This window comes from Pelodiscus sinensis, chromosome 8 (genome assembly GCF_049634645.1).
Source record: "Pelodiscus sinensis isolate JC-2024 chromosome 8, ASM4963464v1, whole genome shotgun sequence".
NCBI lineage: Eukaryota > Metazoa > Chordata > Testudines > Trionychidae > Pelodiscus > Pelodiscus sinensis.
In genome coordinates, this window is record NC_134718.1 from 43,253,897 (window position 1) to 43,266,219 (window position 12,323).

General features: G+C 42.2%; 1 protein-coding gene across 1 annotated transcript in view; it reads right to left on the reverse strand.

Annotated features, from left to right (window-relative positions):
- The window catches only part of BTAF1 (B-TFIID TATA-box binding protein associated factor 1), a 117,882-nt gene extending 113,711 nt beyond the window's left edge, over positions 1-4,171 (reverse strand). The window contains exon 1 of the mRNA XM_014581830.3: positions 3,825-4,171. Coding sequence (XP_014437316.1) covers positions 3,825-3,838 — 14 coding nt within the window. The 5' untranslated portion in view covers positions 3,839-4,171. The remainder of the gene's footprint in view (positions 1-3,824) is intronic.
- Between the last annotated feature and the right edge of the window lie 8,152 nt (positions 4,172-12,323).

The following is a 12,323-nucleotide window of genomic DNA, read 5'->3' on the forward strand; positions in this document are numbered from 1 at the left end:
CCAGATGACAATCCCCTCCTACCTGAGGTCACAATCCAAACTCCTGCCACCCCGATCCCCTGCCCTAGATCACAATCCTCTCCTGCCCTAGGTCACATTCCAAAACACTGCACCCCAATCCTCTGCCCTTGGCCACAATTGCGTCCTTCACCCAAACTCCCTCCCAGGCCCTACTCTCCCTCCTACACCCCAATCCCTTACTCCAAGCTCCCTTCGGCACTCAGCCTCCATCCCTGACGCCGCATCACCTCCATTAACATCATGGAAGAGTGCAGCTCTCAACCACTTTCAAAAATCTTGGAGTGGTCCCCCATCAAAAATGATTGCCCACCCCTGGTCTAGATGGTGTTTGTTCCTGCCATGAGAGGACTGGACTTGATGATCTCTCAAGGTTCCTTCTAGTTCTATAATTCTATATCACAAAGACCACCAAAGCCACCATGACATCATAATGACTGCTACTGTAACAGGGACCAGATTTAAGCAAATGACTAACAGGGTACAGCAGATCTGTTCACAATGGTAGTCCCTGACTTGAGCCATCTAGTTCCACAGTCTCATGATTTCATAATTCCTTTCTGAAATAGGGATTCCTACCATGCTCACATTGGTTAGCAAGCCTAGTGAGAGAGAGAAAGAAGAGGAAAAATTGTTCTTGCACTGTTTTTACCAAGAAAGAACTCCGTTACCTAGAAAGACTCCCCTATACAGCTAATAGGGAAAGAGAAGTAGGCAAGAAAAGAATTCTCATCAAATTACCTCTGTTCAAGGTAGGGATGTTAGATATATTTTAGTAACTGTAGTCAACAATTTTTTGTTGTTACACAGTTACTGCAATACTTCCCAGGGATGGGGCTGGCAGCCAGTGTGCTCCCCACTCCCAACACTATTCCCAGGAAGCCCCCTGCCCTCCTACACTGCTGCCTCTGTATTAAAGGCAGCAGCACAGGGTGGCAGCCGGAACTGGTCCACAAGGGGAGACAGTTTAAAAGTCAGCTCTCACAAGCACACCAGCTCCAACAGAATGGGAGAGGAGGGTGGCGTGCACTCCCCGCAGACAGAGGCTGCTCTGGCATCCCAGGGAGCAGACTCTGTCCAAGCAGCCCAGCCTGCTACAGAGATCCTTCCCACCCCACACTGCTGCCTCTGATAAAAAGACAGCAGTGCAGTGCGTGAGGGAGCCAGCTCCACCAAAGCTGACTCAAGTGGGGATCCAGCTTAAAGAAGAGGCAACAAGGGGGTCTGCGTGTAGTCATTTGGATTAACAGATAAGCCTAGGCTTATCAATTAAGTTGTTTAAATGGCTATATGCTAACATCCCTAGTTCAAGGCATATTCTTGGAGATTGGAGAAGAGGGCACTGTAGGAATATGGGTTTGTCTCCTGAGAAGAAGGCTATTTTGCCTCAAAATCCACTTATATTTATTCTTGTGAATGACATCCATTGGGTAGCCCCTACTGATCTATGTCTTATTGCAGGAAATATGGCATCATCTGTGTTTTACAGTCTTACAAGGCCTTTTGTTATGGGGCTTCTACTACTCTGTCTTAAATAATTAAATGCCCACCCAACCCCCAAAGTACCAAGACAATGAAAAAAACAAAATTTCTAGAGAGTCTGGCAATACATCCCACTCTTCATTCATTTTCTTCATTCCATAAAGTGCTAGCCATGTTTTAATTAAAGACTTTGTTTTAAACAAAAGTAAATGTGTCTTAGCTATAGCAGCACTATAAACTATAAACGGCACTATAAGATTCTAATCTGGTTCTGACCAGATTCTCAGATTTTCTCCATCTGTTTAAAGCTTAGTTCTGACTAGCCAAGATTTTAGGAAGGTTTCTCTATTAATCCATCTTTCAAAGCTAATCTTCACACATACAGCAAGGTACTTGGCAATCTTTTGTTCTTGAAATCTAGGAAACTATAAAAGCAAATCAGCAGCAAACACAGGGATAGGATTGTGTGTGTGAAATAAGGTTCTAATATCAAATGGTTAGCTTTAGGGAAGCATACTAACTAATATCAGGTGGTACTACCCTATAAAGATATTTATGCAGACTTATTTTCCCCCACTATTTATTGTTAAAACTGAATGGTAATCTTTAGCTAGCTAGCGCTCTCTCTCTCTCTGTATTTTTTTTTATATATATATATATATATATATATATATATATATAAAAACATGCTTTTAACCACAACTACCATGGGGAGAGTTCAGATCTCTAAGATCAAATTGTAAAGACCATACCATTAATGAACCAGACCTTAGGTGAAAATTAAACTCACATCAACAATTCATATATATTCATGCAAGGAAAGGAATTCTGAAAGAAAAGCATATTGATATTTCTGTGTTCAGGAGTGACAACACATGGTTTTCTACCATCAGGTGTAATACAGATTGATACAATACTCCAGTTCTTATATTTAACTTTAGGGAAAGGTCACTTGTCAGAAGAGTGTTACTGTATAAGATCTGCATTGTGTGACGTTTCTGCTGTATCTACTGTAAAAATGTACTAAGGCCAAACTTATACAGTATCACTTCTGCATGTAGACTGAAACACTGGAAACAACAGGAACATCCCAACCGTTAAAAGTGTTTCAAAACATGCAGTTCCTTTTCACTACTTGGCTCTTGAAGTGACTCCTTATTAAGCTTCCTGGAACTCTCTCTCTCACAGATACACTACTAATGTCTTTTTACAACATGTATGGTATTGTTTTACTAGTCTCACAGTTTCAGAAATAACTGCATAGCTTTCCATGACATATGGCATCTGATTGCAAAATTGAACTGAAGAAAGCTTGTTAGAATAATCAGTTTTATGAATAATTTAGGGAAAATGTCTCATTACATTTTGATTTATCTTGTTCCGTACAACTGACATCGTGTGTCAAATACAAAGCTTCTCGTGTCTAATCACTTGGCCTCACTGGTGTAGAAACCTATGGATAAAGATATGAACCTCACTACTTACTTAAAAAGCACACTTTTGGATTAGGATCCACTTTTGTTACAGAAGTTTTAAAATGTACATAATCTAAGTAGATTATTCCCAAATATCACCACCACTTGTCAAAACATCTAGGTAATGGTAAAAATCAGAGGTGGGTGGGGCTATCCCGTTATGAAGTTTTTCTGTTCTCAAAAGGATGACTGGAATGTCAGTCATTATTATAATACACAAATATTTGAATAAAGTTTTTATTGTTAAATACTAAATCCCCAGCATACCCTGATTCACATAGGTTTAAGTAAATACCACCAACCAGATAGAGAACACAATCACGTATCTGTATGGAAGTCTACGATTTTATTACTATCATTCTAGGAGGCAAACAAAGCAAAGTGGTTCCTGTCAACTCCTGGGCCAGTATCATCGCTTCCAATACACTGGTGGGCTATCTTGAAGAGGCAGGATACCACTAATCTTCGGCAGGAAGGTACATCTTTTGACAGTGTGTACAGGATGCTAAGCGGGGTGGTAGGGGAAGCGGGGTGGCAGTAAGGAGGAGCAGGGTCCACACGCTTCTTACTGAACTAAGGGCTTCAGTTTGCTACTGGGGTTGCAGTTACCCCGGCCGGTGAACACGCCATGGACTGAGCCCGCGATCAGAGCCATGCAGCAGCGCCAAATGCACACACTGGAGGCCGCAAGTGCCGCACGCTGCCTGGCAGGGAAAACACCTGGGGGGAGGCTCAAGAGGTTAAGGAAGCGATCGGAAAGGGAGCGAGTTACATCCCCCCACACCCGGCATACAGCAGGGGCCGCGGGCCACCGGCCGCCGTCCTCCTCCCCTACCGGCTTATACAGACCTGGAGACCGCCATGGCCAGGAGCCTGGGCCTGGTTGGATGAGAGCAGACGAGTGGCAGGCAGGGGCCGCCGTCGCTCTCTCAGGAAGGAGGATGTAGGGGCCTGGCCTAGGCCTCTCAGGCTCCACACCCCGACGTCGGCCCCCGCGGATAAAGATAGGGAGCGACTGAGCGCGATGACGGCCAGCGGAGTCCCACTGGGCCCCGGGAGTAGCAACAGTGCGGGTGGTAGCAATGGAGAGGCCCCAAAGCGCGGATTAAAGCTTCTATTCGTCCATCGCTAGGGAGAAGCCCAACGCCTGGTTTTATAGGAGCAGCCATCTTGTATTTATTCCCTTCCTCCATGATAGCCGCTTCCTGATTGGCAAAAGCGCCGAGCCACAGCCAATGGGAACAGCGCTTCTAAGAGCGGGGGGGAGGGAGCGTAGAGTTGGGGGTTTGGGCTGAGCACAATCTACCAAGGAGCCTGCCGGGCCTGGGGAGGAGAAAGAGAGGCGGGCCACCAGTGGACCCTACCATTTACACAGCTTTGCAGAGGATGGCAACAAAACGGAGCGTTTCCGTTGGCGCGCGGAGAAGGGAAGAATCCACACAATGTGCGAGGCAATTTACATCCCCGCAGTAAATTAATCCGCAGCGTTCTCCGTGGGGTGAGAGCAGGGGAGGTCGCGCCTCCCCCTCCTTCATATGCAATGGTATCAGCCCTCGTCGCCATTCCTTCTGCTCGTAAACCACTACCTATAGCGCACGCAGAGCGGCGGGGAGCGCGGCAGGTCCGCCAGCACTACAACGACCAGCATGCACTGCGCCCGCGGGCTGCGCGCGCAGGGCACTCTCACGCTCGTGGCCTCCTTTTTCGGAAGGGTGGGGGCGCGCCCCTGCTGGGTAGCCCGGCGTGGCCGCGGGCCTTGAGGGAGTGCCGGGCTCTCTGGGGTACGCAGCTTGGGAGGCGGGAAGGAGGCCTACCTGTTGCTCTCTCAGGACGATTACTGTGCTAGTGGGCCCTAGCGCTGAGACATACATCAGCTACTGGCTACGGCTCGTCTCCTGCTGGCCCCCCCAGTCACCCGCACTCTGCCTACTGCCCCTCTCTCCTTCAGTGGGAGCAGCGCCATCCGGATCCTGCTACCCACCCTCGACATTTAGAGGGCTACGGGAAAGTCAAACAGTTTCTAGTAACTCATTCAGATGGTAGTAAGATACTGATGTGCACTCACCCCATCTCTCTCATACGCTGAAAAATAGGCTGGAATAAGCGAAGGCCCCTTGGATTTACTTACAAGTATTTATTAACCTGCCACAAGTGTCAAAATAGCCAGGCAATAACTGAGTTTCCATATCTGTAGCTCATTCCACTTTCTTTGCAAAGAGGAATTATTCACTACATGACAGAAGTAAAAAGCAGAACTGTTTTTAATAGCCAGCGGTTTTGCTTTTTCTTCCATGTAACATAGCCAGAAACTCCCTCCCTCATCCACCTGCAAATTGAAGTGAGAAACAGAACACCTTTTAAAGGCTACTATGACTCCGCCCAACAATCTGTTCCACCAATTATAGCTTTTTCTTTGATTGGCATTGTTACAATTCGTTTGCCTTAATAGCTGGGGTAGATTACTAACCCTTTCCTGGGTGCTTACTATCAGTCTCATGAGGTGTGGTGGTTTTTAACTTCCCCACAAAATGTTGTCTAAAACATTTACTATTATCAACCTTCTGGGATAGCATATGATTTAAATAACAGATTGCATATTTTTTAGCATCTTAGTCACTTTGGTCCAGGTCCTCATAGATATTTAGGGACCTAATTACAATTGAACCCTATGGGAAATAGGCACATGAATACTATTTTGGATTATTTGGATCTTTAATTCTAGATTCCATCAGGACAAGACTGTCTGAATACCCTTCAGTCCTAGTGATTTAGTACTCTCAGTTTATCACTTTATTCTGGTACCTCCTCTGTTGATAACTCAGTCTCTGATAATTCTTTATTAACTGAAAAGAGTTGGTCTGTGACAGGTATCTGCTGTGTAGACTGATACAAAGAAATCATGTAGATTCATTGCCATGTCCTGATCTTCTTTAATTGATCCCTTTTTACTTTCTGATAGTACATCAGACTAACTCAGAAATTTTGTCTCATTAGATTATATGGAATCGTTTAGAAATAATGCTACTTCCCCACTTCTATTGCCTTGTCAGTCCAACTTGGTAGTAAAATAATACATTCAGTCTTGTTTAATGTATGCCTATTATGACAAGCTTCTCTTCCATTGCTGAACATTAGTTCACCTGTTCATCTCTTGTATATAGATGTTCATTTCCCTGAAAAGTTTCTCATTGCCTAATAAATTTAAACCCATATTTCATTTCTCTCCCGAATCCATAACTAGGGCTCTTAGCGGCCTTAATAAATAATTAATCATTAATAAAGGCGCAACTGGTAGCATCTCCACAGCTGATGTGTCAACATGGCAATTAAATTATATTTTCATTATTCAAGAATGAGTTTTATGAACTCCAATTTGTTGTGAGCCTGACAGTATCAGTGCACAGGGATAAGCATATGATCATAGAACTTTATTACAACTTGTCTGGAGTGTTTTAAGTAATTATTTTTCATGAAATTTGTCTATTTGTCAAAAACAATGCTGTTCAATGCAACAGTATCAAATTCAATACATTCCCCAACTCAAAAAAATGTTGAGAAAAAAAGGTTAGAAATTGTTAGCGTGAAAAATACTGGTTTTCTATTTAGAAATTACTTTTTGATTAGAAAATAAAGCTAATTAGAATGCAAAAAGATTAAAAAAAGAAAAATGTCAAAATAAAAATGAAGCTTTTCTAAATCATCAAACAAAATGTTTTAATCTGAAACAAAAAACGTTTTTCAGTATTTTCAGGATTTCTAGTTCTTGTGTCAGTGCGAAATGGGAAAAAATGTTAAATTCTTGAAAATATTTGTAGGACAGGAAAACTGTTTACATTCTATTTCCAAACTGTATCTGAGAGTTCAGTTTGGAGTGGATGTCACCTATGAAATGAGGGAACTCTCCATATGAAAACAAATTAATCAGTTGAATATTATGTATATAGGTAGAAGCGTGAGGACAAAATTCTCACCTTTTTCAGTGTTTACCAGAGCTATGAAACAGGTAAATATGAGCCTTTGTTACAGGTAGAGAGAAATGGGGATAGTGAGACCTGTTTGTTACTATAAAACTACAGGTGTTACCAACATGGACCTATGGAAAAATTTTAAAAATGAAGATAATTTTTACATAAATAAGTTATAGTGTATGGGTCATCTTTCTATTGATTCAAGTATTTGATAATTTAAGCTCAGGCATCCATAAGGTTATATTTTTCTTTGTTTCACTTTAATAGTTAAATGGCTCTTCTCTCATGAACCAGTCCAATAGGGACATTAGTTGTGCAGTAAAAAGACTTGGATGTATTTAATTCCCATGTGCACAAACTAAATATGGATAGCATAAATAGAAAACCACCTCAGTCATCAGGGAGATGAGGAAATAAACCGAAATGCTGAATAGACAATGCCAGAGGTTTCAAATCTAATCCAGCTCTTTCCAAAAGCTGTAGCTATATAAATATAGAAAAGAAGGCTAATCTGTAACCATAATCAAGGTTCTATTGTGGTTACTAAGTTTGCAATTAGATATCAAAACATGTTAAAACAATTATATTTAATTATAAAAATAAATCAGTATTGCTATTCAACGCTGTAAACAATAAAACTGATTCTAACAATATGTTTTAGGCTTGTTAAAAACTCCACAGGTTTTGAAAATCAGAATTTATCTTAACATCAAGCACCAAATAAATGTTTATTTACATGATATACACACTAAACAGCATTATTATTCCTGTTTGTATTTGTGATTTTAAAAAGGTAAAAAATGCAGAATTCAAAATATAGTGCCAGTCTGCACCTCACTTTTCTCTTACCCTTTCTAGTCTATTCTGTACCGGTTCTTAGACTGCCCTCATAACTGTAGTATTTGAGTACTTTCCAGAAGCACATTGTTGTGACTAACCTCTGTTATATGTAGTTTGTACTCTCTCATCTTCTCTCCTGGGGAAAAATTAAATGTGTGGTGTTATGTTTTTGTAGGGATTTTTAAACATTTAGATGCTACATTTTTATGTTAGAGGAGTATGCTTTGCACTTTGAGCAAAAAGTGACAATTGTGATAGTACTTAATTCCTTAGTTTCCCTTACAATCATAGAATTATAGGATTAAAAGGGACTGCAAGCATCACCTATTCTAACCACTTTCACAGCATTTGTACCCTTCCATCACACTAGCCACTAGCCACATGTGGCGGTTCGGCCAGTTGAGTGTGTCTAGTTTGCTATATCAGTAGCCACTATAGCGGCTACTGCTCCAAAACTGGTTGGACACCTTCAAAGTAGGAATAAGAGCCTCCGGAAAAGGGCGCTTTTTCCGGAGGATCGGGGCCAGTGTAGACGCTCTTTTCCGGCTTTTCTAAAAGCCGGAAAAAAGCGGCGGACATTTTTATTTAAATGCCGCGGGGGATATTTAAATCCCCGCGGATTTCCCTACTACGATAGCTGAAATTAACATGCCCCTTCCGGAAAAGGGGCCAGTGTAGACGAGCCCGAGCAGTATGATCTCCATACCTACATCAAACCCAGAATAGATCCCTGTGGAGCACCATTTGTGATCTCCCTTCAATCTGACATCATTCCATTAATAATTCCTCTTAATGTAAGTGTTAGGGAACGGTTTTAATTGAAATACCATTCCAGGTTAACTCCTTTAGGTTCTTTCATCTTCAGTTGTGGATTGTTCCAATACACTGCCAAAAATAAAATATCATTGGCTATTTATAAGAGGTTTCTGCATTTTTTTAACCTGTTTACTGTGAGTTTACCATTAATGTGATTATTTTCAATTGATATGTTATGCTTTTTTTAAATTAATGCAAAATGGCAGATTTTGTTAGTGGTGGTTGATAAAAATACTCTTTTACAAGTTATAATGGTTGTTGGGGCACCCAGGACTGAGACTCACCTTGTCAAGGAGTCTTGTGGTAGCTGGGTGCCAGCTCCTTTTGATATCACCAGCATTTCAGCTACTCAGGCCCTAACTTTGTTTTTCTAGTTAACTGTGGATACATCCCCAGTCCCTTTGGATTGTTCCCCTGTGATATCCAGTCCCTGACACCTATCACAGAGAGAGCCCTGCAAATCTACAGATAATCATGAGTTATTTTTGTGGATATTGGAGTGGATGTGTGTATTACTGTCATGAATAGATGCTGCTAAGGAGAGTCTGACTTACCTGGAGAGTGAGGGAAGGGTTAAGCAACTCTGGAAATGTACCTGAGGGAGGGACTTTTGGGCATTCAGCCAGTGAAATGCAGATAGGAATTTCAAATCGACAGAGGGTTTTTTTCTCTATCTTCCTTTTGTTTTTAGATTAGAGCAGTTTTTTCCCTACATATCGAAGGAGAAGGGCTTTCCTGGGAACAGACTCCTTGAAATGTGTAAGTAGGGAAAAGTTTAGATAGTCCATCAAGTTTTATTGTTTTCTTTGTTTTGGGGTTTGGAAAACATGTCTGAGCTGGTTAATTGTTTTTCTCTTTTGCAACTAAGGATTACAACCCAGGGATTTCCCGAGTCTGTTTCATTTCATGGCCTTTAACATCCAGTCATTTACTATGCTTGCAACAGGAGTCTTGTTTTGATAATACAAGTGTTTTCCTTTTTTGTTTTGATTAACCAGTATTGGTTGATATTTGTGTCCTGAAACCTGTGTGTCATATGGTACTTCTAGACTACATCCCTCTTTCAACAGAGGGATGTAAATTAGACACTTCGAAATTTCAAATGAATCCGGGATTTGAATTTCCCATGCTTCGTTTGCATATTTGCGTCATGGCGCTATTTCAAAAGTGAAAACGCAGTCTAGATGCAGTTCTTTTGAAAATAGAAGTCTTTTTCGAAAGAAGCCTCAAAAAAATGAGGTTTTCAGGATCTTTCAAAAAAGGCTTCTATTTTTGAAAGAACCACGTCTAGACTGAGGTTTCATTTTCAAAACAATGCTTTTTCGAAAGAGCGCCATGATGCGAATATGCAAGTGAAGTGCAGGAAATTCAAATCCCAGCTTCACTTGCAATTTCAAAGTGTCTGATTTACACCCCTCTGTCAAAAGAGGGATGTAGTCAAGATATACCCTAAGTTATTCGGGAGGAGCAGAGTCCCATTTTTCTCTGCGGATTCCCTCTGTTTGTTTTCCCAACTCCAAGTGAAACGGAAGTTGGAGTAGGGGGAAGAGCTTTGCCTCAGGGAGGTGATTCCAAAGTGATTTTTTCCCTGGAAAACAGTTTATTTTATATATATTTTTAATTAAACTTGGATGGTTGCAGTGACCGATCATCCTTCTTTTGGGTCTCAGGGAAACTGAGACCGGACAAGTTTGTTTCTGGGAATTACAGAGACAGGTTCTTATAAGTTTATTCTGCTAGCTGGCCCCCATATCTACACTCAGAGTGCCAGGTTGAGGAATTAAGCCATGGCAACTACAAAAGGGGGTCTACCAACCTATGTTGCTGCTGCCTCAGCTGATTTTAGCACCCTGAGCAGCTGAGATGCAATGCCTGTTAATCCCAATCTTTTTGCCACCCCTTAGTCTTCTTAGTCTCTGCCCTCTCACATCTCTTTTCCACAAGACCCTGCTCCCTCAATCTCTACCTGCATGACCCTTCTCCACTATTAGCCCTTATGACTTTTAAAAGTGAAGTTATGGAGTCAGCCATGGACCCCTGAAGGGGTGGATTAGTGGCCAGCGACCATGGAAAAGCGGGCACTTTTACCAACCCACCAGGTGCTTATCAGGAAGCACAGTTGGGGCACTCCTGCAGAGAAGCATGACCGAGGTACAAGTACTCGTCCCGCTCTGTCCTGCATAGTGCTTACAGGGAGAGGGGTGAGGGCACAGGTGCTTATCCTGCTCTGCCCCACCAGGTACTTGCTAGGGAGCAGGATTGGGGCACTAGTGCTTGCCTCACTCCCTGATAATCACCCGGTGGGTGGGTTGGAATGGGAAAAACATGTGTGCCTCAACTATGCTCCTCTGTGGGAGCACCCTGATTCCACTTTCCAGGACAAGTCCCTGACAGGTCATAGCAGAACAAGCACCCCTAATTCACACCAACACCCACACAGAAGCTCCACCGGAGAACGAGACACTGTGAGACCACTTGCTCCTGCCATGGTGCAAATGTGGATATACATAAAAGGCAGAGAGTAGATTGGAGATCGGATGCATGTTGTTTCAAGCAGATGTGAATTGGATGAAGATCCAGATTTTTATATCTGTACAGGGCTCTACTTAGAAGTTCGAGATCCTCTGCACCCAGAGGTGCATTGTACTCCAGTTTTACCATAAACCACTGCTCCTGTAAACTACACAGCGCTTTTAAACTCTAACAATAAAACAAAAGTAGGTTTATTTAAAAAAGAATAAAGATGTAACTAGAAACCAACCAGAGTAGTAGAAACAAATGGCTACAATACAAAACAAAATAATAGAAAAAAATGAACTTGGATCTACTCTTATTAAGTTACCTTTCTAATAGAGTAGATTCTATCCTTCTTCCCCTCAATTTCAGTCTGTTGTCGAGCTTGCTGTTTTCCATAGAATGAGGTGTTCTACAAGATGTTTCTTCAATAAATGCATTCACACTCTTTTGTGTTATACTGAAAACAGCCTTTTGTTTGTATTCACAGACAGGGCAAACACCTGTCTTGTAATATTTTTTTAACTTTTAAGTGGTTTTGATTGTTACTGCTTCTGATGGTTTCCCATTCAAAGTCTTAGGTCTGGTCTACACAACAAAGTTAAGCTGATGCATGGTAGTTTATATCAACCAAACTATGGATGTGTCTACATTTAAATTTTGCTCCTGCAACATAACTGACCCATTGCACAAACTTAATAACTCTACATCCTTGAGCAGCGTAGAGTCAAGGTCGATGTAGTTAGATCAATGTGGTATCAGTGCAGATACTGCAGTGTAGATAAGAACATACGAACGGCTATACTGGGTCAGATCACAGCTCCATCTAGCCCAGTATCCTGTCTGCCAACAGTGGCCAATACCTGATGCCCCAGAGGAAGGGAACACAACAGGTAATCCTCACGTGACCCCTCTCCTGTCACCCATTTCGAGACAAACAGAGGCCAGGGACACCATTCTTACCCAACCTGGCCAACAGCCAGGGCTTGACAAAGCATTGAATCTACTCACCTGTGGCGAGTAGATTTCAGCTGGGCCCCCCATTTGTTTGTGGTGCGCATATGCGCAATACAGGTCATGCACAGTGTAGGGCTGGCGAGTGGCTTTCGCTGCTGTTCTTCAAGCCCTGCTAATAGCCATTGATAGACCTAACCTCCATGAATCTATCTAGCTCTTTTTTGAACCCCATTAAAGTCCTAGCCTTCACCAC